Below are 26,176 nucleotides of genomic sequence, written 5' to 3' on the forward strand. Positions count from 1 at the left end.
GTACAAATGCGCTTTACACAATTGATGTGTGTATGGATTGTGATAAGAGTTGTATGAGCCCCTAATAAAATGATTTTTTTTAAAAAGAAAAAAAATTAAGAGAGAAAATAAAACCCAAATAAACCATTTCTCAGTTTTCCACACTTCAGTTTTCAGCAGTCTGTGTAGAGGATGACCGTGGTTGTCAATGAATATTTTCCAGACCTCCAGCAGTGGAAGGCACTCTGTCCGCATCACTGGCCTCAGTACTATTGATTTCCGAGCTGGCTTCTCCCGAAAACCCACATTGGATTTCAAAAAAACTGTCAGCAGACCAGTACAAGGTTTGTATATTCACATTTTAAAATTGCCATATCAATATCTAAGGCAAGACTGTGATTTTATAATTTTATATATTCATTAAAATTGGAAAACAGCATCTTCTCTTTGAAAATGATGGCTCTCTTTACTTAGTCAATGTTACTCAAAATGTAGTCTTGAGACCAGTGATCTCAGATACTCTCAGGTATGTTAGCCCAGGTAGTTTAGAGAAATATATCTAGAGACACTCATATGTGTAAGAGACAACTTTATATCTAAGAGTAATTGTACATTAAGAAACCATCCTGGCCCAGTCCAGATGGAGTCCACAAGTCTGATATTACCCTATATGTCAATACTAGTCCATAAATTCCTCAGACTCACGCAGCCATGCAACAATGCTGAGTGCAGGAAGATCACATGTTAGTGGGTAGAAAGTCTTGTGGATCCAGTGGTGGTGTTAGCATCTCAGAGCTGGCGTGTGTCTCCACGTGGCTCCTTCAATCCCAGGACTCTGGCTGCATCACTGTAGCTCCATGTGGCTTGTCAGCAGGAAGACAAAGCAGTGAGTCAGTGTGTCTGGCCTCCAGTGAGCTATTTATCTATGTGGCGCCTCCCAACGAGGTCATCAAGCTGCGACCGATTGACAAGCTAGACTCCAACCCTTCGCAAATTGATACCAGATTATGTACCTGCCACATCAGGATGTTAAAAATCTAAAAATAAAGAATCCTAGGCCCCACCTGAGAAATCCTGACTCAGAATTGCAGAATGTAGGACCTTAAATCTGCATTGTAATGAACGCCTCCTGTTGATTTCCCTATTTACTAAAATTTGAGAACGACTGACTTCGTGATATATTTTCTTATTCTAGCTACACTTTATTATCTCGGTGAGAATGTAGACAGTGGGTCAACATAGTTGGAAAAATTAAGGATACTATGTACCAGATCGCTTCAAAGAGGAAAATTTTGCTGAGTTTAAAGACTTATTTTATTTATGCAAGATGAATCAGCATTTTATTACCATAAAAGAAACTCAGGTCTTACATTTTTTATGATTATTTTATTTTTATTGATACAACTTCTAGAAAAGTATATAATAGTGAATCTTTAAAAACACCCATGAAATCAAGCATTATATAACACAATATTCACAGTTCTGGTTTTTTAACGTGTAAACTTATTTAAGTACTATAAGAATGATTACTCAAGATTCCCTGCTTCAGTGGTCATGCATAAACTCTCTTTCCTGTAGAAAAGATTTTGCAAGTTCACGATTGCTGAGTCAGTTTGAGTACTCATCCTTAGGGAACTCACTATCTGTACCTATAACAGAAATAAGCATTTGATATATAACCTCAGTTTCACGTTGTTTGTAAATGATGCAATGTTCTTGCGTCTTTGTTTTGTTTTTGTAGGAATACCTACCTACGTGCTGCTCAACACTTCTGGAATATCCATTCCAGCCAGAGTAGATCGTCTGCAGCTTCTAAGCATCGCAGGCAAACCTCTGAAGACCATACCTGTGAACTATCACCCAGATCAGAAACCGTACGGCCTATGGAATGTTTCTGAATTCATTCCACCAAATGAAGCTTTTTTCCTTAAAGTCACTGGCTATGATAAGGATGATTACCTCTTCCAGAGGGTGTCAAGTGTTTCCTTCTCTAGTATTGTCCCAGGTGAGACACCAGTTTCATGAATAATAACAACAATGTATTCATGGCTTTAAGGGTTATTAGAACAGAGCGATCTTAAAAATAACTCTAAAAATTAAATAATATCTTCACCCTACTACTACATTACCAAAACAACGGGCTTTTATCTTTAGGCAATACAATTATTTTTAACCATAAAATAGCCCATCCGATGTTTCCTACTAAGTCTTACTGATCACACATTTGAGGGATTATGATTATTTCAATCACTGTAAGAAATTTAATTGGGGAATTCTGGGGGCTTTCCTCCACATATATTTGATTAAACTGTCTAATTTGATTTAATGTTTATCTATTGAAAATTGTATCACCTTTTCCTTCATGAACACTATTCTTTGTAAATGAGGGGTGATGATTCCAGCTTTATTAATTTTGTTGGTTAGTTAATTCTATGAAGCCAAACATGCTGCTCTTGAGTCGATCCCAGTGCATAGTGATTCTGCAGACCGTTGTACTGGCCCCATAGAATTTCCAAGGATGTGATCTTTCCAGAAACAGTCAAATTTTACTTCCCAGGGAGCAACGGGTGGTTCTAACTTCAGGTCTTTCGATCAACAACCAAACATCGAACAACTGTGCCCAGGGTTCCTGGTTAATCAATTAGTACATACCAATCCACTTCTATAATTGTAACTCAATAGAGATACATCACCGGCCAGGTGTTAGTGGGTGGCATGAGCTATATTTGAGATGTTACTCACAACTGGTGGCTGAATTCTGATTGAAGCTTTCAGTGCAGGGGATTGTTTTCTAAAATAGTCTATTGGATGGAGAGATAAGAACTTATGGTTTTATGCACAGGGTATGATTTGGGATATTCTCTGGATGTTATTTATTAGTTATAGAATGGGGAAAGTGAGCCAAACTCACTGTTTTCTAATATATGATACTCCAAGTTAGTTGGCTTAATACCAAGGTGAATGATACGAAAATGTATTCGATTTTAAAAAAAATTTTTATTGTGTTCCTTTAGGGAAAACAATTAGTGTATGTATTTGACCCTCAGATAGTTTTACACTTTATTTTCAGTAAAATAAGTCTCATATTTGATAATGTATTGTAACGTATTTGACAGATTCTCACCCTTCCCCGCCCTTCATAGTGAACAGAAAAGAATGTGTCTTAAAATCAATGGAGTCTTAGGTTCCATCAATACTGTGTCCAATGAATTTCCATGAAGATACCCAGAAATGAACGAATTTAAACCAATACTGTTTTTAAATGTGATATTTTAGGGATGTGGGTTAATTGGAATAGAGGCTTTCATGACATAATTTAATTGTACGACTTGTGAACAGATTAAGAAGGGATATGCAGCAGTTTTGTCACCTTTGGCTATCTTTCCTAGATGCTCCCAAAGTAACAATGCCCAGGAGAACGCCAGGATACTACCTGCAGCCGGGCCAAATCCCTTGCACCGTCGAGAGTCTTCTGCCTTTTACTTTGAGCTTCCTCAGAAACGGAGTTGCACTTGGAGTAGACCAGTATTTAAAGTGTGTAAATGTTTCTTTTAGTAATCCTTTATACCATTCAAATCAACCATCCTTTCTCAATAGTGTTTTAAAATGATCACCATGGGCTAAATAAATGATACACTCCAGGGAGGTAATCGATAAGGGTCTCTGCAATAAAATAGCAAAGTTACCCTAAGGTGAACCAGAGGCAGATAGAAAACATAAATTCAGGAATGGATTTTGGCTTCTCACTTGATCCTAACTCCACTCTACGAACAATTAGTTCTTGCAGTGTGGCCCTACTTGACAGTTGCCCCCATGAAAGAAACATGGACTATATGAGTGCTATAGAAAAGTGTATTGAAGAAATTAGATGGTGCCCAGTTCTCAGAAACACTAGTACCGAGTGTCTTAAAGGCTTAAAACAGCCATCTATGTGAGATGACAGATTAACCCACATGGAAGAAGCACACCAATATCCATGATATAAAGGTTGTAAATTATATAATTAAAATCTGAAGGAGGGAATAGTATCAATACTTAAATTGTGAGATTCTAGTGTGCAGTGGCAATGGGTGACCATAGAAGCCCCAAGTCTAACGGCAGGATCTCCCCTGGGAATAAGCCTTTGGTCCTTCTGCACTAACCGTAACTGACAGATGGGATTAACCTGGTGATCAGACAGAGGACTGGAGAGGTGACTATGGTAGTTTATAATGATAAAGCTGACTTGAATCGTTAAAGCCTTGTCATCTGATCTCCTTTTTGATACGCTTTGTTCTTGATCTGGTTTTTAGTATTTTCTGTGTGCAGGGTTTTTTCCCCCCATATTGAGGATTACTTCTGTTGTATTTTGTCATTGTTGGTAGACTTCTTGACTCTCTGTTATGTATTTCCCTGTGATTTTTGGTATATGAAACACAGGATGGATGACTCTTTAGAGACAATAACTAAACTAAGGGTGCCTGCAAGGTATGGAAGGGAAGGTGGGGGGTGGGGGTCGGGGGGGTGGCGCTAATGGTGGGGGCCCATATCAAGGAATACAAGAAGTTAGAAAATGTTTTGAAATGGTTTGTGGTAGCCATATCAAACACTGTTTGATATGATTGAACTATGGAACAGTATGATGTCTGAATTAGCCCCTAATAAAATGGTTAGAAAAAAATAGAATGGAAATAATTTTTAAAAATCTAAATATGGGGAAACAGCAATGGTGGTTGGGGGTCATGGGGACCTAATAACAAGGAATACAAGAAGGAAGAAAAGTTCTAAAACTGATTGTGGTAGTGATTGTACAATACTTCTTGATATGACTGGACTATTGAATTGTATGCTGCATGAATTGTGTCCTAATAAAACAGTTTATATAAACATCTAATAGATTTTTATATACAAATAGATAGTTTGATTTATGTTGTGGAGGGTTCTTTTTTTTTTTTTTTTTTAAACATTTTATTAGGGGCTCATACAACTGTTATCCCAATCCATACACACATCAATTGTGTAAAGCGCATTTGTACATCGTTTCTCAAAACATTTTCTCTCCACTTAAACCCCCGACATTAGGTCCTCATTTTTTCCCCTCCCTCCCCGCTCTCCCCTCCCACATGAGCCCTTGATAGTTTATAAATGGGTATTTTGTCATATCTTGCCCTGTCCGACGTCTCCCTTCATCCACTTTTCGGTTGTCTGTCCCCCAGGGAGGAGGTCACACACAGTTCCATGTAATCGGTTCCCTCTTCCCTACCCATTCTCCCTTTACCCTTCCTGTTTTGCCACTCACACCACTGGTCCTATAGGGCTCATCCTTCCTGGATTCCCTGTATTTTCAGTTCCTATCTGTACCAGTGTACCTCCTCTGGTCTAGCCAGTCTTGTTTATGTATTCCATAGTCTTGATATGTTAAAATAACAGGCAAATCAAACTCATTGCTGTCAGACTCATAGGAACCCTATAGGAAAAAGTAGACTGTCTTCTTGGGGTTTCCAGGGGTCAGATTATGTGACCAGTTGATGGGGCCATGCAGAGAACATGGTAGATTCAAATCACTGATGTTTCATTTAGCAATGAGTACTTAAACACTGTCCATAGCATTCCTGTCTTGGCATAGAAAAACCTAGATTCAAATCTACTGCCATTGAGTTGAATATAAATCACAGTGATTCTATATTGGGTTTCTGAAACCAGAGTAAGTTTATATGGGAGCCAATGGCCCCATCTTTCTTCTGTGGAGCAGCTGGTGGGTTTGAACCACCAACCTTGTGGTTAGCAGTCTAGCTCCTAACCCTCAGAGCCACTAGTCTTGGAGCCACTAGTGGTCAAATTAGACATAGATCTATGCCTTTTTAGAACTTATGTAATGATTGACAGAGATATACAATGTATCAGAGATATAATATGATAATGTAATAAATTCTAGAATATGGTCAAGGATGGACTCCAGTTTTATATAATCTGAATTTTATATACTTTAGGATATAAATATAATAGAAAATTATAAAAAGTTAGGTCAATCTTGGAAGGGTACTAACGCTTAATCTTTATTGATTTCAAGGGAAATCTACCTCTGAATATGATTTAAAATGATAAAAATCTAAAACTAGTTTCCAGTGAGTTATTCTGACTCTTGATGAGCCCCGTGCTTCTGAGTAGAATCACGCTTCACAGGGTTTTCAGAGGCCCTATTTTCTGAAACTGGATTACAGATATTTCTTCCAAGGAGCCTCTGGGTGGACTCATATCGCCAACCTTTTGTTGGCAACTGGGTACTGTTCATAGCACCCAGGACTTGGGGCTTGCCAAGGCTGCCAAGACTTGGGGACAAACCTAAATGGAGAATGCTGGCAGTTGGGAGAATGTGCTTTGATGAAGTTACAATTGTAAAATTTAGGAAAAGAGGTATTTGAACAAAGACCAGAAGGTGAGAAAGCCAGTCATGGAGATAACTCAGGAAAGACCACTGATTAGACAGTAGGCACAGCAAGTGTAGCGCCTTAAGGCAAAAGTGGACTAGGACATGGGAAAGAAAGCAGAAAGGAGGCCAGTGTCTAGGAAGCCCACTGGACCAAAAGGCGAGGAGTCAGGATGAAGCTTTGGAAATGCGGTATGCTGGGCCTGAGCGAGAGATGGGCCAAAAGCACGTAAAACGACGGCATGTAAAGATCAACAAGGGAGGGTTAGAAGGCACTGGTTTTCCCGGGGAAAATGGGCAATTTGTTAAGTTAAATCTAAGTACAGAATCTATTTTTTTTTAAATGAGAGCTATTGAGTACCATTTGAAAACTGGGAAGAAAATAATTTCTGAAAAGTGTTATTTTTAACTTAATATAAAGCAAAATACATTTTTGGGGAAAACTTCATGTGTTTTTTTCTTTTGGTAAAACTTTTACCTTGAGAATTAATCTTATTATAATTAACTTTCAGAAGACATTTATTCATCTCAGTTTTTGCCACCTCTTTATGTGAAGTCATTTTAAACAAATTCTTATGGCAGCAATGTTTGTTGGAGCTTTATCAGTTTTTCAATTCTATAAGATTGAACTATACTACTATTTTTATATAGTGCATTTTGGTGATTTACTTAGCTTGAAGTTAATAACCACCAGTGTATCAAATTACAAAGCTATATAGTCAACTGATTAAAGTAAATAATTCTACTTTCTACTCAAACACGATTTTGCTTCTTCAAAAGCACTTGGGAGTATTTATAAAAATGAATGCATTAATTCCACACACTCCCTGGGAGGTTAGGTAGAAAGATTCCTTTTCTCATTTTTCTGAATCCGTGACCCAGATCTGTGACACACTTTGCTCATATACATAGGCATTTGAGATTCTCATGAGGTGCTGGAGACAAAATTAGTCATGGGTGATGATGGATTGACACTCTAAGCCTTATTTATTCATATATATCCACCCTATCTAAAGAGCTTAGGACATGTGACCTAATCTTTGCCTATGTCTTCCACTTAAGTCAAGATGGGAGGTAAGAAAGGATTGCTTGGCATTAGCAAAAGGGCCTATTTCTTCTTTATTCTTGTATATTTTTTCTCTGTTTCCAAGGGCTGTCCTTTAAAACACTTTTACTGTGTCCCTATAGTATTCAATGAAGATTACAAGAATAAATGAAATCATTTTCATTTGATATTTAATCAATATGAGTGGAACAATTACAACCACAAAGTACATTCTTCAATGAGTAAACTAGTTATGTGCCCTTGAAAAAAATTGCTTGTCCTTTTTAATTTCAATTTCCTTATTTTAAAAATGAGCAACATTGTACTATAAATCTTCACATTCTGTTCCAAAATTTCCATGAATCCAAGTTGTTGATGCATCCTAACATGCTCAGTTCTGAAGCAGGCACCGCAGAGGACCACACCAGTGCATTCCAGATTTCTGCTTTCTTGGAACATAGCAAGACCTAGACAATGACCTGTGTAAGCTTGTCCTTTTCACTGCCCTTGAGTTCATGCTGACTCACAGAGATCCTCAAGGTAGAGCTTCCTCTTTAGGTTTCTGAGACTGTAACTTTCCATGGGAATAGAAAGCCTCATTTTCCCCCCAAAGTACTGACCTTGCACTTAGCAGTCCAACTCATGACCCACCGTGCCCCCAGGGGGGCTAACTTGTCCTCAGCACTCTGTTCCTCTGCATTCAAGATACTATAGAGTCATACAACTTTCACTTTCCTTTGAAAATAATCATAAACATTATTGGTGCATATAATATGCACAGTTAATTAAGAAACAGCATTAACTTCCATAATTCAGTATGCCAGTGAATATACTTAGCTGCTAAAATATCTGGGGTTGTGACCTAGCTGGCGTAGTTCTTGAAGTTATGATCACAAAAACCTATGTTTTAACTTCCTCTTACAAATCCTTGCTCAGTGCTGAATCCAAATTAAGTGCATTGTTAGGATCTTCATGGTCATTTGATGAATGATGTGCATTTGGATGCAAAATCAGCTGGAATGATCATTTTGAGGCTTTACGAACTATGCCACATTTAGAATACAGCTGAAGATCTCTTGACAGTATTGGGGCTTCGTGCCTAATCTGTACTATGAGTGTTTAACAAGAGCATGACAGCTAAAGATAATTACAAGAAAAAATGATAACATTTATGATATTTCAATCATATTACTAAACAGGATGATGTCTGCATTTGTAGATTATTGGAATGTTTAAAACAAGGATTAAATACGTATCACTTAGGAGATGAGAAACGTCCATTGCTGGGAAATGAGAAATGATACTGTTTCAGTGTTAGAGGACAAAGAATAATGACATACTCAGTGAAGGAATGGATAATATAATAAATCTCTAAAAATATTTTCCTAAAATTTTGACCTTGATAATAAACTGATACTTGTTTTCTTTCTCCATTGTATGTGTATATATATATATATATATATATATATATATATATCAGTTGTGTATATAGTCCCATTGGAATTTATATTTATAAATAAAGCTAAGGGAGTTTATTTTTTTCACATATAAAGTTTTATTTTCTCCCTTCAAAATTATGAGTTGCCTGGTTTATTTCCTTTGATTAAGAACCGCACTCAACATGACCCAAATTTGGAAATGATAGGGGAGGAGAGAGGCTGCAATGAGTGTTCCTCTGTCGCCTCACTCACATTGTGCACAGCAGAAAATGAATCCTGAAAGAAATGTCCCATTTCCATTATTTATATGGTCTCTGGTTTCTTTTTGGAGCCCTGCTGGCATAGTGGATCACAAGTTGGTGCTAACTGCAAGGTAAGCAGTTCAAAACCACCAGCTGCTCCTAAGGAGAAAGCTGAGGCTGTATACTCCTGTAAAGAGTTACAGTCTCAGAAACCCACCAGGCCTTTTCTCTTCTGTCCTATAGCATTGCCATGAATTGAAATCGACTCAATGGGAGGGAGGGAGGTGTGTCATTTGCTCAAAGTTGTTGTTTTAGTTAAGTGCCATCAAAGTGTCTATGCATCACCAAATGAAACACTGCCAGGTCCTGCGCCATCGTTTACAACTGTTCCTATGTTTGAGCCCCTTGTGGTAGTGAAAGTGTCAATCCATCTCCCTGAGGACCACCTTCTTTTTTGCTGCCCCTCTACTTGATGTTCTCTTCCATGAACTGGTCTTGTGACTATATGTCCAAAGTATGTAAGACAAGTCTCTCCATCCTTGCCTCTGAAAAACACTGGTCATACTCCTTCAAAGACAGATTGGCTTTTCCTTTCAGCAGTCCCTGGGGCGTTCAGTATTCTTTCCCAGAATACGCTTTTGAATCGTGTTCACTGTTATTCACCTCGTTGTTCACTGTTCAATTTTCACGTGCACATGAGGCAATGGAAACTGCTGTGGCTTAGGTCAGGCATCTTTTCAATATTCTATATAGGGCTTCTGAAGCAGATTTCCCTAATGCAATTTGTCTTTTAATCTCTTGAATACTGCTTGCCTGAGCATTGATTATAGATCCAGGCAAGGCAAAATCTTTGAGAACTTATATCTTTTTCCATTTATCATGATGTTACTTATTGGTCCAGTTGTGAGGATTTTGGTCTTCTTTACACTGAGTTGTAATCCGTAACAAAGGTTGCAATCCTTGATCTTCGTCAGCATGTGCTTCAAGTCCTCACTTTCAGCAAACACGGTTATGTCATCTGCGTATGTTGTTAATAAGCATTCCTTCAATGCTGATGCCACATTCTTAACATAAGCCAGCTTCGCTGATTATTTGCTCAGGATACAGATTGAACGAGTATCAAATATGGTGAAGGAATACAGCCCTGTCGAGCACATTTTCTGATTTTAAACCATACAGCATCCCCTTGTTCTGTTTGCACAACTGCCTCGTTTCACATACAAGTTCTGCATAAGCACAGTGAAGGGTCTGGAATTCCCATCCTCCTCAAGCATGAGCCTCTGGCAGCTCCCTGTCAATCAATACATTGCTACAATGTTGTTGGATGATCTTCAGTATAAGTTTTCTGGCATATGATAACAATGATACTGCTTTATAATTTTGGCATTCTGTTGGATCACCTTTTCAAAATGGGTACAAATATGGATCTCTTGGCCCAGTAACTGCCTTCCAAGTTTTGTGGCATAGATGAATGAATGAGTGATTCCGGTGCTTTATGAGCTTGTTGAAACATTTCAATTGGTTTTCATCCATTCCTGCAGCCTTCTTTAAGCTAATGCTTTCACCGCAGCTTCAGGTTCTTTCAGCACCATTGTGTCTTGCTTATAGGCTATATCCTGAAATTGAACAATACCAACTAGTTCTTTTGGGGACAATGGCCCTGTGAAGTTTTCATCAGCTTTGATGCTTCCTGGAACAGCATTCCATATTTGCCCCATAGAATCTGTCAATCTTGCGTTTGAAGGTTGAATTTTTTTTGGAGTTCTTTCAGGTTAGGGTATGCTGAGTGTGTTCTTTGTTTGGGGTTTTTAATTCTAGGTCTTTGCACACTTCATTATAATATTTGGGTTTGTTTTCTCAAGCTGCCTTTGAAATGGTCTATTCAGCTATTTTTTGTCTATCGTTTCAGCTATCATTTCTTCCATTTGCTGTAGGTACTCTATGATTAAGAGCAAGTTTCAGAGCCTCTTTTGATGTCCACTTTGATCTTTTCTGTCCTGTTTTTTTTAGTGACCTTTTGTTTTCTTCATGCATGATGTTCTTAATGTCTTCACTCGGGCCGTCTGTCCTTAGTGTTCACTGAGCCACATCTGTTCTTGAGATGGTCCTAAAATGTATGTGGGATAGATTCAAGGTCAGATTTTGGATCTCTTGGACTTGTTTAAATTTTCTTTAGCTTTAGGCTGAACTTCCATACGAGCAATCAATGGTCTGTTCAGAGCAGAAAAACTTAATTTCCTAATTATGCCATAAAAAGTGTGTGGAATTTGAAGTCAAAGAAGTTTATCCATTTTCATTTATTTTCCTTCCCTCAGTGTTTTAAAAAGTACTTGCAAGCAAATAGTGAAATCATTAGTTTCAGCTTGTGTTTATTTTTATAGTCACTGAAATGTTTTCTTTTCTTACCCCAGAGAATCTGCCAGTGTGCACTGGGATATTGGAAAGGTCACTTTGTCTGATGAAGGCTCCTATGAGTGCATTGCCATCAGCAGTGTGGGGACTGGAAGGGCAGAGACTTTTTTTGACGTATCAGGTGAGTGTTACTAATGTCTGTGTGATTCCCTGAATATGGAGATGGGATACTTATTAGTCAATTTGCATTCTGTGCAAGTTTATTCTGATTATTCGAGTATAATCTACCTCCCTACTGGATTTGAAAACAAATCCTGCTTTTACAACCTACCAACTTGCCTTAAGTCATTTACTCACCTCCTTGGTGCCTTGGGTTTCCTCTCTCTGACATTTGGATGATCACCATCTATATCCAAGAGAAACTGTGAAGATTAACTTAGGTGAAATATAAAAAAGGAAGAAGAGAGCCTGGCACATAGAAGCACTTATCAACAGTGGGTCAAATATATCAGCGACTGTGAAGATGAAGCAGGCCCAGGCAGTGTATCCTTATATTGTCCGTCATAGTTTGCATTCATAGAATATTCTCCAACTGGAATTTATATGAATTGGAATGGTCTTGATGGGCCCTAACAACAGCAAAAATCGTTATATTCATGATTATTAGTAATTATTTTAATGGATTAATAAATATTTTTGACCATAGAAACTACCTCTTTTTCATTCCCATATGCACAGTGAACAAGATACATTGATCAATGGGTCCTGGCATCTGCATTAAAGACTATGATGAAAACAATCAGCGTCTTGGTACCTGGAGTCTCATTGGCTACAGAACCAGTAGTAAGAAGGGCAGAAGGAATGCTAATTATATTTAGATAGTATGCTTCTTATGACTTAAGGAGATAGTATGCTTCTTATGACTAAGATAATTCTCATTATCTTTATGAAATAGAATATATTATAGTGAACAAAAACAACAAAATTTTTCCCTCTAATCTACTAGAATTATTTTTTATAGGACCTTATATTCATATAATCAGAAGTATTTAAACACTTACTTGGCATGGACCGTTATAGAAAACCTTGTCTGGGCTAAGTTATTTTTACATGCCGTGCAGACTAGTGTTACAATATGCTGGGTATTAATAGCCCCATGCTAACCTCAATGTGAAAAGGAGCCCTGGGGCACAGTCCAGTAAACGTTGGACTGCTACTAATCACAAGGTTGGTGGTTTAAACCCACCAGCTGATGAGCTGTTCTGTTCCCATTAAAATTTACAACCTCGAAATGAAACCCCTCTACAGGGTTGCTGTGAATAAGAATGGATTTAGTGGCAGTGTTTCTTGGCTTAAACCTATTTCTGTGACTGCCTCATTCATAACAATGCTTTTGTTTGCTTTGAGTGGACACGAATTTTCTAAAGTCAGATTAAGAAACAGTTTTATAATTTAAAGGCTGTTTATAAGACAAGGATTTGCTATGTTTGTTATCAGCAAGTCCAAACTGAACTTTAAAATGGAGGCTTGAAACCAGGCAAGCATCCTCTGACAGTAAAACTATTTACATTCTTATTCTGAGAAAAATAAAGCTTGTTTGCTGAAACGTTTGCAGTTCAGCAAGTTGACATGCATCATAAACTATTCATTTTTCATCTATAATAATTATAAAAAGCATTGGAAACGTGTCAACATTCTTGAGCTTCTGGGAAAACAAACACTTGAGCACTTGAGTATTTTCCCAGCAATATTAATTATGGAAAGGACAACATGGAAGAGGTTTGAGTGAGTTGATTCAGATGTCTAGCAAAATTCACTGAACTGTGCCAATAAGAACTTGTGAACTCTTAAGGATATTTATGAACTTGGCTAAGGAGTGTACTGTGCCTAAGCTGTGTTTTAGGAATTGTTTCCACCTTGTCACTTTTGAAAGAAGGAGGCGGAAGCACGGATGATAGTGACAATGACTGAAGCAGCAGAAGTAGTAAGCTAGATCCCTTTGGACTTGAGAAGGTGGAGATTTCCTCTGGTTAGACGTGGCCTGACCTACCGTCCTCCAAACTGCACCTGCTTATTACTGTGCATCAGCCTAGGCTGAGATCTGAAGTCTACCCACCCTCTCCACCCACACTCCATTTCCACTGAAACTATTTCTCAGTATTACTGGCATCAGGTATGGCCCATTTCAGATTGGATAGGAAATAGTGAGTGGTATATTCTAAGTCTCCTGACTCTCAGTGTGCTGATCCTTAAACCTTCTCGGGTCCTCTAATCTTCACCTCTGTTCGAAGAACTGTTACATATTTTACATGTCTCCTAAAAGCATTAGTATAGTTGAAGAAATTATTTTTAATTATACACAATACCTTGTAGTGTTCACAAACTTTCTATAGAGTGTGAGGTGCACACAGCCACTTTGAGGCTAACTAGCTTTGAAGGGACTTTTAGCAAAACAAAACCCAGCCAGTAAACCAAAGCATACAGGAGACTAGGTTCAATTTAGATTTCATAGAAGTATATTCCAAATCTTGTATTGGACCTATTTATAATAAAGCACTATTTGATGTTTCCCTGAAATTCAGATTTAATGAAGGACCTTGTATTTTATCTGGGAGCCTTAGCCAGGTGCTTTTCCATGTGCATTTCCCACTTCATCTACCAGCTATTTTTGTAAGATTTAAAAAACATAGCAGCACGAGCAAATGTTTTTTTCAAAAATAGTTTAAAATAACACATATTCCTTAGAAAGAGTTTGGATAACAGGGCTAAGTAAAAAGAAAAATATAGAAATTATACACATTACTATTATTCAGAGATGACCAGTATGGTTTGAGTGTTATTTGCATCCAGTCCTGACTAGGTTTCTGATATTCTTCTGTACTTATACACAGTTTTAAATAGTAGAGGGCTAAAGCTTAATCTTGAATATTTAAACTAAAGCAGACGCATGCACTTGCTGCTAACACAGATCACCATGGTTTCTTTCTGCTCAACTGCGGTTTCTCACATCAGATTGTTTGAAAGCATTGGGGCTTCATCACCACTAATGAGAACAATATGGGATTCTAAGTAGAAATGGTGGTTCCATATCTACTTAGCCATGGGCTTGTGGCAACTTCTGAAATATGGCAATACCTTTTGTGGTATGTGTTTATGTGTGCCTGATTTTATTAAAGAACTAAGCCTATTCTTCACTCTGCCATCTTAAGTCAGACTGCATTCATCCCAGCTGGGGAAACAATCTCACCTTCCACGGTTGTACTGTGTCAGATGAATGAGATTTAACTTTTGAATCGATTCAACACCAGCATCTCTTTGACACGTCCAATGTTCTTTCGGAACTGTTTTCCTAAAACGCTGAATGTACCCACATGTATTTAAATGTCTTTGAAAAGCTATAAAATCTACTTCCTTCAAAATTCAGTTCAAATTTGCCTCATTCCACCATCATGAACAGTGTAATGAGATCTTTGCCATGTCTCTTTGACTCCCCCGTGTGTGTGATTTATGGATTTGATCTGAAGCATGCTTCATATGTAATTGAATCCATTTTGAATGCAACTTTTAACTCGGCAATTTCTTGAGGTCATACACATGTGCCTTTGTCCATAACTTCTGTTGTAGTGAATATTTACTATTGGATCATCAATAAATACTCATGAAAACTTTAGACTATATCTATAAGCTAGCAAAATGGCTTTTGGATGTTCAGATTTGAAACTTTTGATTTCACACAGAGCCCCCTCCTGTCATCCAAGAGCCTGATAATGTCACAATCACTCCTGGAGAAAGAGCAGTTTTGACATGTCTCGTCATCAGTGAAGTGGATTACAATCTAACCTGGCAGAAAAATGATAGAGATATTAAACTCATAGACCCAATGAGAATCAAGGTTTTGGCTAACCTCTCCTTGGAGCTCAGAAACGTCAAAATCAGCGATGGTGGAGAGTACCGCTGCATGGCGTCCAGTGAAGGAGGGTCATCAAGTGCTTCAGCGTTTCTCGTCGTACAAGGTACTGCACTTGTGTTAACTTCTGAACAGTAGTGACATTCTGTCTTCCTCCTTAGATCTTTGCTCCTTCCAGGCTGCAGACACTGAAGAGTGACAGTATCTACCCAAACTGGCAGGTTCCAGTGGTAGAGTGCTTGTGTTCCTCAGTGGTCTACAACTGACTAAGTTGAAAACTGAGACATTATTAAAAAGGAATGGGTTTAAAACAACCAAAATGGGCCCTACTAGTACTTGATGACTTCCAGTATAGGAGAATATAAGGAGAAACTGCTTTGGGGTGATCTGATAGTTTGAAAATGTGATAAAACCATGCTAATTGTTTTGATAATTTTCTCATAATGTTCCTTAAAAATTTTAATACTATATTATTATGTATTCAACTAATTTACTCTTTTTAAATAAAAAATAAGATGCTTTTTGTCTTGGTAAAGTTTTACTCAAATTTAACTTTATTCATTTTAGACACACACACTCACACAAACTATTCTTGAATTATGTCTAAATAGACTAAATGTTCAAACAGCTGAAATGCGTGTTAAAAGGTGGTATTGAATGCACATCTTATTAAAGACTATCAGCTGAAGATCAGAAACTGTTCTAAATCCTCACTGTACTAGAATTATATTTGACTTCTCAATGTCTACAGTCCAGCTGGGAGTCATGATGTAACAAGCAAATTACTGTCGGCTGTTTTTCACTGTTAAACTGAAAGGTTTAGCTGCTGTCTCAGCAGCATATTTCATTTTAAATCCCTGATGTGCAATACTGGTTACATCAGAATTAGGTCTGGCTATTTGGTTATGGTATTGGAAACAGCTTTATAACATGCCTGAGCTAACACTCTCAGATGATTCTTTAACAACACTAAGCAAATGACTGCAAAGTTTCAAGGCTGGATCATCAGATGTTATTAACGACAGGAAAGTGGAAGTACTGTGAGAATTAACAAAATGGCAGACATCTGATGCTCGTTCTCTCCCTGGTTGTAGAGCTATAGTCTGCAATCTGAATATGGGTCTTTTGTTCGTGGACCAGATGTAATCTCTTGGGAAACATTGCTTTTGTAAATGGCTCACTACATTTCCACATGGTCAACTGCCTAGGTAAAGTGAGTTTAATGTCCGTAGAAACTTGGGTTACTAGATCTTTAGAACTCTTTTAACAAGTAATTGTTTCAGATCAAATCAATGCTAATGGACTTCTGAAATTTGATCTTGGTTCTTGACTTGAAGTTCCTTAGAATGGAGTTGCAAAGTAAAAAGCAAGGAAACTTCTTTGCTTCCCCAGATTCAGTTTTTAAATGTCAGTATTCTTTTTAGATCATTAGTGATTCTCCAACTTTTGTGGATATGGAATTATCCAAAGAACTTGTTTTTACAAAAAAGCAGGCTCTTAACTACATGTCCCAAGGTTCAGATTCCCTGGGTCTACCGTAAGTCCAGTAAAGCAGCCCTTTGGACAGGCAGCTGGGTGATTCCAAGAACAACAGTTTCTAAAGAGCATTTTAATCTATTTTACAGGATGAACCCTAAGAACTAGATATGTCTATTTTTAAGGGAAGTTCTGGATTCATTTTTAGCTGGTAGGATAGAATTATTATTATCCAATGTTTTTGAAAAAATGCTGAGATAAGAAGTTATGTAACACCCTAAACATAAACAAAAACAAAGGCCCAGCATCTGGCACTATACCATTACTGGCTAATCTCTGCAAGTGTTGGGTGTAGATCTGTTTGGAGTCATTGTTTCATGGCTCGTCTAGTTGGCCTTGAGCTTGAAAAGAACAACTTTGATAAATATGCATGTTTTAACATATGTAACACAAATATATTCTAGATTTATGTCCCTCATTAGTAAAAAATGAGCATGAAGCTAATTGTGGCCATCTGAATGTATTATTTTCAGTTGAATACACAATTGAAAAGCTGTGGCTATTTGATAAAGGAAAATTGCTCTAAGTAAGGAAGAGAATATTGATGTAGTTAATGATATGCATGTAAACGATTGACAGGAAATCTTTGATTATAAATTTGTTTTATTTATGCAGTTACATATTTTAGAAAGCAGGCATTAAAAAGTTGTAGGAACTTTTCAAAGATTAAATAATTATTTGATTTTAATGGACAGTTAGAAATAATTTTCTTCTTTATAGAATCAATAGCTTAATTCATATCCTCATATTCCTCTGTCTCCACGGTCCTTTTGGAAGCTATTTAGAACTAGAACACTTTTAAGAATTAAAATTCAAGTTTCATAAAATTTTAGCTGTTTTAAAAAACATCATATGCAAAAATTGTATATTTTTAAATAGCATATATATGTTTATTACAACCACTCCTAACCAAACCATGAAACTATCTATAAAGACCTCAAAATGGCAAAATCTGAAGAATACTGAAAACCAACAATAGAAAAGTAGAAAAAAATCAGGGTAGAATTTTTATTTATATTATATATAAATATTTTAGTTTGTACTTATAATATTAAGCCAAATCAAATCAATTACCATTGAGTCATTACAATGTAGTAGTGTCCACAGGATTTTCAGTGTCTGGTTTATCCAAAGTAGTTCACCAGGACTTTCTTCTAAGGTACCTCTGGATAAACTTGAACCTCCAACCTTTTGGTTAGCAGCTGAGCCACATCAACCTTTTCACTCCCCCAACAAGTCTATATATACTATAAATATACATTTACATATAATATTTGTCCATATTTTAGATTCGGTGGGTGACAATCTCAATCAGTGGCCCATCTTTGTTTTCATTATATGAAAACTGAGGCAGCTATCTTTGTTCCCCCGTTTCATGGTTTTCCCCAACAAGAAATTTTACTTTCAGGAGGCTGTAATGTTGTCTCTTTATAGAAAACTTCTAAGACATGGTTAGAAAAACAGCAAGACAAGAAGTAGACAGAAATTTGGTCCTAGATTGAAAATGACCACCTGAAATACATGTCCCATTTATAATTTTACAGATAGATGATAGATAGATAGATAGATAGATAGATAGAGATAGAGATAAAGGAAACTTTGGGGAATTGAGACAGATGGTGACTGAGAAGAACATTCCATTTGAACCAGAAGAGTTTCATCCATGAGAATCCAGCCAGAAGTTGTCTACCAATGGCTTACTTCAGAGGCAGAGCTGGAAAGGAGGCTCATCTAGAGGAGAAGGGCCATCCAAGTTCTTTGTTCTTTGACCTTGGACCTGGACAGATATCATTTTATTTGATGGCAAATAGAAGAATATTGAAAGAAGTAACTAAAATAATGTAGTAATAATAACGCATGAGGCTTAAAAAATTTCAGGGATAAAAAAAAGTTATGCTACTTACAAGGAATAGTGCTTTGCATGTAGTTTAGAGACAAAGACAACATGTTTTATGTAAGCAGTCCTTTAAAAAGAACATATTTTCTTTGAAAGGGATTGTAAGTTTATAAGGCAAGATCAGATGATGATGAAAGGATGTCAGTTAGAATGATGGGAAAAATAAAAATGGTTAAAAATGCAATCTGAGATTGTACATCTGAATTAGTGATGCCAAAAGGTAGAGTTTATAATATATAAAAACAAATCAGGAATGTTGTATATAAATTTGAGAAGTTATTTCAAAATGCGGAGGAAAAGAACTTGCCGGTGTGTATTATCAGCCATTAAAAGTTGAAATGAAAGACAGGAATTTGAACATCAGTTTAAGTCTTACAGCTGTTTAAAAAAAAATACCAACTGTACATAAGAAATAGTCAGAGATAGCATTGTAGAAAACCGTCATCGAGGGAAATCTGTCCTTTATAAGCAAAGCAAGAAAGATGAATTTAAAAAGTAGACTAAAATTTCAAGTTACTAGATTGAAAGAAAAGAAAACCATAATTATACAGACTAAACAAATAACGTGTAAATTATGGCGTAAAATCAGGCTGTTTTCACAGGTCTCTGATGTGCTGAAGATTGGATGATGAGGGCAAGGACAATGGCCTACACTCTGGACATTTGGGGTTGGAACACATGTTCTCATTCGAGGAGAATTTTTTCATTATGTTAGTGGGAAGCGACAAACAAATGAGATCTGATCATTCTTTTCTCCCAGGTCCTAGAAAGTCACATGACCTGCAGTGCCCCAGGGGACATTGTTGCTTGCCAAGACCAAAGACATTTAAAAGATTCCAATTTTGGTAGCCACGTGGAATTCAGAGTTCAGCAGAAGCCACTGCCCAGTGGCCCAACCCCATCACCTTAACAGACTCTTCCTGTAGCATGACCTGCCTTAGCCTCCCTTAGTTTTTGTGTAGCGTCCGGTCTCCTTTTGTTGTTCAAAAATTATGTTTCCAATGAGTTTCTTTTCTGTTTAAATTAGCTGGCACTCATCTCTGTTGTTTTCAAATGTGACCTCTTAATTGAATAATAGTGGGAATGGATATGTGTAGTTTTGAAAGAAAAATTTGTGATAACAGGAATTTAAGACCCCACCAAATTATTCCCTATGAATAGGCATCAAACAGATATTTTCAAATATTCAAGATTTTAGAAAAATACTACACCCATGCCCTCCTTAAAACAATTTATTGGAGATGTCAGTTAACCGGCTGATGTCAATTTTAAAAGAATAATTCAAACTTAAAGAGGACAAATTATAAAGGACCAGTGAGTGTCCTGTGATAACTCTTATCAGTCTCAGTTAAGTGGATCTACGTAGTCTTGAGAAGAAGCACTGACCTCAAACTGCAGTCGAATCAAGCACACTAATGAGCATGTGAAAATACTGTTGGGTTGCTATGCTCATTTTACTGTAAGAATTCTCCACTACAGGGTTAATAGGATGATTAACTTCCAGCCATTCAGTCATTTCTGACTCATAGCACGCCAGTGTCCTGTGGGTTTCCCAGACTGTCGCTTTTAGGAGAGTAGGAAGCTCAGTCTTTCTACCGGGAACCTCTGGGAGTTTCAAACTGTGGACCATGATTCAGTAGGAAAGGGATGCCCTTACGCGGGGTTTACCACAAACTCAGCAGTGCACACAAACCAATGGAAGGCTACGACCCTATGCCGGGAGAAGATCACAAGCTTTAGTATATAATCATACACAAATATGAATATGATTCTTGGGGAGCAGTTAGACTAAAATTATAAGGGAATTTACCCGCAGAAAAGCAACTTATTGGTCTGGTATGGGATCCGAGAGAAAGTGAAAGGCTCTTAACCAGCTGGAGGGAAACAGTGGCGGCAACAATGCACTCAAAGGCCGTGAGCATGGCCAGGGACAGGCCGGTGCCCTGCTGTCACCATGAATCACACTTGACCTGCTGGCACCTAACATCATAACAAACTATAAGAAACCTTTGTTTTCTCCACTTGGCACAATTTATTTAATAGGTGTAAATTATTTTTATACAGTATATATTGGATTTAAGACTTTATAAAAGGAAATACATGAAAATATTCACATTAATTTTATCAAGGAATTGAACTATGGATAATTGTTTTCTTTGTTTTCTAAATATTCTATAAAGTTTCATTATTATTTATCTTGTAATTATGAATTATTAAAAGAAATTGAAAAATGAATTATCCAAAAAAATTATAAATAATACCTCTCCAAAAAAGGCATTATGGGATTAAAACAATGGGACTAAAAACAACCCAAAAATTAGCTTTTAGATCAAACACTGGTCCAGGGTACTTTCCGTTTTCTTTGCCAGGACCCAAATTCAAATGCATTAATTATTCTTTGAACTTCTTTATTCAGTGTTCAACTTTCCATGTTCACCTGAGACCGTTGAAAATACCAGGGCTTGCGTCAGGTACATCTGAGTCCTCAAAGTAACCTCCTTGCTTTTCAACACTCAAAATGGTCTTGTGTAGCAGATTTATCCAATATAATTCATTGTTAGATCTCGTGACCGCTGCTTCCATGAGCATTGGTTATGGACCCAAGCAAGGTAAACCCCGTGAACACGCCATTCGTTCAGTTATCGTGATGCTACAATACTGAAAGCTGAAGTCCTCGGTCTTCAAGTAAAAGCTTCAAGTCTTCTTGGTTTTCTCCAAGCCACATCGTGCCCTCGGTGTGTCACAGGTTGTAAATAAACCTTCCTCCAATGCTGACGCCCCGTTCTTTTTCAGGGGTCCTGATTCTCTGATTATTTGCTCAGCATACAGATTAAATAAGAATGGCAAGAACATATCACCCTGACACAGACTTTTCTTTTTCAAACCAGACAATATTCCCTTTTTCTGCTTGAACGGTTGCCTATTGATCCTTCTACCGGATCCTTGTGGTCACAAGCCTCCTGGAATTCCCCTTCTCCTCAGAGCTTGTTATAATCCACATGGTTTAGTTCTTATGCAGAGCCAGAAAAACATCGTAGATATAAAATAAGATCATACGTAGGGTGACATCTTTTGCTAGGTTTAATTTTCTGAGGGGCTTCAGAAGTTCATGGGAAGATGGAATTAAAAGGCAATGGGATTTTTCCATGGACTTTTCTAAAGCCCCTCATATATTTTGACTTGGGTTTGTTTGTTTTCCTTTTTCTTTTTTTTAAGTTTTAGTAGAGTTTATGGACTAAAACAGACTAGGAAAAAAAGGAGTAGCAATCTAGTTGGTCCCGTCGGCAAGGGTTCATGACAATGGCACCGCACCAGAGAGCATAGGTTGCCCTGAGTGAGTGGTCAACTTGACAACAGCTAATAACAGCAAACACACAAACAAACACAAATCCACAACTATTGACTTGGTTGACTCAGTTTGACCCTAAAGACAGAGTAGAATTGCCCCACAAGCTTGCTAAGGTGCAATTCTGTGCAGACGCGAGTTGTCGTACTTTCTCAGAGCAGCTGGTGGGTTCCAAAAGGCAGCCTTTGTGTTAGCAGCTGAGCACTTTACCCATGGCACCACCAGGTCTCTCTGACAACAATTTTCAAGTTCAAATTACAGCTCATTCATTAAACAAACAAAAAAACCACTACTTCGTTTGCTCCTTCATAGTATCAAGTATGTTTTATTGAACCTGCTTCACCTCTAGAAATAAAAATGCATCTAGTCTCTCAATTCATTTATGGAAGTTATCACTTTTATTTCTGAGTACTAATGAGTTGTTCTGAGTCAGAATCAAATGGAAAGGAACAAATTTGGATTTTCTGGTTTTAATGAGCTGGCTTTTCTAAGCTGCTGTTTTCTTTTGTAACATAAAAAGCTTATTCTTTGGCTCATTCTTTCATTTTCAGTCAAACATGGCCTTCACCTCCCAAGAACATGGTAGCACACCCCCAACCGCTTATGCTGAGAGAAGATCTTACTTTAATTAACAAAACAATAAGGGAATATATTACTTGTGAGAAGCCTTGCTAATATGAAATACGCTTTCTCCTAATTGCTTTCTGAGGGCCAGAATCTTGTTTTTCTGGCTGCTTATTTGGAAGGCTCTGAGCGTTGAGATGACAGCTGTATTGCTCTTGAGACAGGATTGCAATGACTGTTCTGCTTACTGGAGAGGGTTATGACATACCAATGAACTGTTACATGTCATCTTTCTTTTTGTCATCCAATAAATATTCATTACAGGGAGTTCATTGTAACTTGCAAATTACTGTGAAGCAGTTGAGGAGCTCTGGTGACAGTATGGTGGACGGTGATAATGTTGGTGGTTCAAACCTACCAACTGCTTCTTGCAATAAAGATGAGGCAACCTGCCCCTATAAAGATTTACAGCCTCAGACACTTTGTATAGGGTCACTGTGAGTCAGAGTCAACTAACTGGCAGTGGGTAGTGAGTGGATGAGGTATTTATAACCACAATGTCAAGGAGGAATGTTTGACAATACTACAAGTCATATTTGAAAACTTAGAAATCTATAATCTTATAGAACTGTATTAGAAATAACGCTGCCTTGAATCCTTTCTGAAGAAACTGGAGCGTAAAAAAAGATAAATAGTAATTCAGATGATAACTAAATTCAATTTTCTTGTAAGTCCATTAAGAAAAGCAGAGAAAACTTCTTCAGAACCTCCTCCAATGTCTCCCTGTACAAAATTAACACAAGAATCTATTTTGATGTATAACAGACCATTTCTATATTTTAGTAATAAAAAAATATTTTCCTTAGGTGGATCCCTTTTCCTAGTCATTTTAATACGTCAAAACATTACCAGTTAAGCATTGACTTTCCTTGGCTTGACTTGGAGCTTCTACGACGGGTTTGAATGCTAGTGCCATCTCTGTGGAGTTTCTTTGGCTAGAGTGAAGCCATATCATCAAAATGAAAAACCTCCCATCATTACTTCCTGTCAAACCTTAAATTTATTCACTTCCTTGGAAGATTAAATCCCAGGCTGACCCACACAAATGATATTGTCTATGTTGCCTTCTGAGCCAGTGAAGGCAAATAAGTGGGAAGCCCTTAGATCTAAAGAAAAATTCCAGATAGATTTTGCATAGAATATCCACCAGAATCTAGAAGCCTTGGCGTTTATTGTAGTGGTTATGAAGTGGGCTGCGATCCCCAGGGTCAGCAGAGTGACACCAGCAGCAGTTCCGCTGGAGAAAGCCTGCACTTTCTGCTCCTGTAAACAGTTACAGTCTCAGAAACCTACTGGGGGTTTCTATGAGTCTGCATTGAATCTACTGCAGTGAATTTGGTTTAGTTTGGTTTTTGGTATTCACTAGAGCAATATTGGCACAATATATTTGCTGTAGAAAAACTTGCCTTCTCAATTTTGTTTCATGGTGACTTTATTCTTTTTGAGGAGAAAAGTTAATATTCGCTTGGCGAATATGTTATTCACTTGTTGTGTGTTAAGCTGCTAACACAAGCACAGCAGTTTGAGCCACTAGCTGTTCAATAAGAGGAAGATGACATGTTCTACTGCAGTACAGACTTAGGACCTTGGAAATCCTAAGGGGCAGTGCTACGCTGTCCTGCAGGGTTGCTACGAGTACGAATTTAACGTGTTTTTGAGTTTTTGATTTCCTACCTGATATAATTGATTGACTTTATGGAAATGGACAATCTTCTGCTATAAACAGAATCCAATTCCATGCAATAAAGTGTGCAAATAAATATTGTTCACATCATTTTATTTGACCGTCTATCAAAGGCATGTGGGTGCTATAGAGATATTAGCAAAGCAAATGTCTATTTTATTCTGACTTATGGTGACTCATGTGTGTTAAAGTAGATTTGTTCTTTATAAAGTTCTCAATGGCTGATTTTATTTTCCCTAGAAGTAGATTGCCCAATGTTTCTTCCAAGGATCTGGAAAAAAGATCTGGCAATCGAATGAAGGGGGATATAAATCTTGTCACTTAAAACTAAAGTGTCTTAACATTTATATGGAATCCCTGGATGGTGCAAATGGGTTCAAGTGCTTGGCCATCAATTGAAAGGTTGGAGGTTTCAGTCCTTCCAAAGGCACCTTGGGAAGAAAGTCTGGGGATCCCCATCCAAAGAAACCGAATGTCAGCTATATAAAAGCCCTGGGAAACCCAACATGCATTCACCCAGCTTGGGAATCAACTCGGTGGTAACAGTTTTTCATTTTCCTAGTTTTCTATTTATTTCTTTATCTTCAAAAAGTATTGAGGGCCATTAAGACTCAGCCTTGAAACGGCTGAGATATCCTGACCCAGGTGTCAGTATCTGCTGATCGCTTCTGCGGTTTGACACTGAGACTAAGATAAACAACAGAGACGTAGGCAAGTTCTGGGAAAACAGAATGTTTAATTCTTATCAAAGAATCCTTAACTTGGCAGAATATAGAGTTGCTGATATATTGTGATGATAGACTAATTGTAACCCCGGGTTGTTTCTGCATGTATATAAGGAAGATATAGAATAAACTCGGGGCTTCAGTATTCACTCTTGCCTCCCAATACTTTCTGTCTCTCTTTTTTCCTTAATCCTCACTCCCCCTTTCAGGACTGTTCGACTCGTCGGCAGGCTCCGACAAAAAAGTCAATGAATATACTGAACAAATGTTCACTTAAACTGTGATAAGAACTATTCAAGGTGGAAAGCAAGCCTTAAATTCTGCCTCTGAGTGTTGAGTAGAAGTGAGAAGGGGCCTAAGAGAACCAGGGGGAGATGAGTCAGTATGTGCAGGTAAAAACCAGGGAAGTCCTGGTAGAGATGAAAGCAGAGATGCTGGATTGCTGAGCATGGAAGGCCCAACAGAACAGGTAAGCCTCACTCCCATGTCCTCATTGTGCAATCTTCAACCCCTACAGTAAAAGACAAGAACAGATTGGGTCTGTACCCATTGTACACAATTCTGAATTCACACTGTTATGTTCTTAAAGCAAAAAAATCAATCAATCAAGGTAACTACAAAGAAAGTAGTTGCAGTGATGGTATCTTGTGGGGTCTAGGAGGGATGCAGAAGGAAGAGAAGGTCAAAAGCAGGGTCCAGTAGACTGTAATAAAAAGGAAAGCTCAAAAATCATGACAAAATGGGAATCAGGGAGTAACTGGAAGGAGGGGAAGTGTGAACCTCAGTTTACACTCTCAAGAGATGTGTTCTTTCAATTGCGTCACTGGCACTTCCCTAATGAGATAATGAGGTAGCCAGTCAATCTGTCTGGCAGCTTAAGTTGAAGGCCAGATCTTAAATCATTGCTTCAAGAAATGCTTTGGTGTTTAAAGCCTGGTCCCTTTGGCCCTTCATGATCACACATGTTGGTGTGCTGCTTCCATGTGGGCTAAGT

The 26,176-nt window shown here is 37.7% G+C and overlaps 1 protein-coding gene across 1 annotated transcript in view; it reads left to right on the top strand.

Moving 5' to 3' along the window:
• HMCN1 (hemicentin 1) overlaps positions 1-26,176 on the top strand; it is a 562,350-nt gene that overhangs the window by 232,055 nt on the left and 304,119 nt on the right. Inside the window, exons 7-11 of the mRNA XM_004706670.2 lie at positions 203-323; positions 1,721-1,984; positions 3,369-3,513; positions 11,523-11,644; positions 15,201-15,476. Coding sequence (XP_004706727.1) covers positions 203-323; positions 1,721-1,984; positions 3,369-3,513; positions 11,523-11,644; positions 15,201-15,476 — 928 coding nt within the window. The remainder of the gene's footprint in view (positions 1-202; positions 324-1,720; positions 1,985-3,368; positions 3,514-11,522; positions 11,645-15,200; positions 15,477-26,176) is intronic.

Source organism: Echinops telfairi, unplaced genomic scaffold (assembly GCF_000313985.2).
Source record: "Echinops telfairi isolate 266 unplaced genomic scaffold, ASM31398v2 ScPeMD7_7424;HRSCAF=8462, whole genome shotgun sequence".
NCBI classification, from domain to species: domain Eukaryota; kingdom Metazoa; phylum Chordata; class Mammalia; order Afrosoricida; family Tenrecidae; genus Echinops; species Echinops telfairi.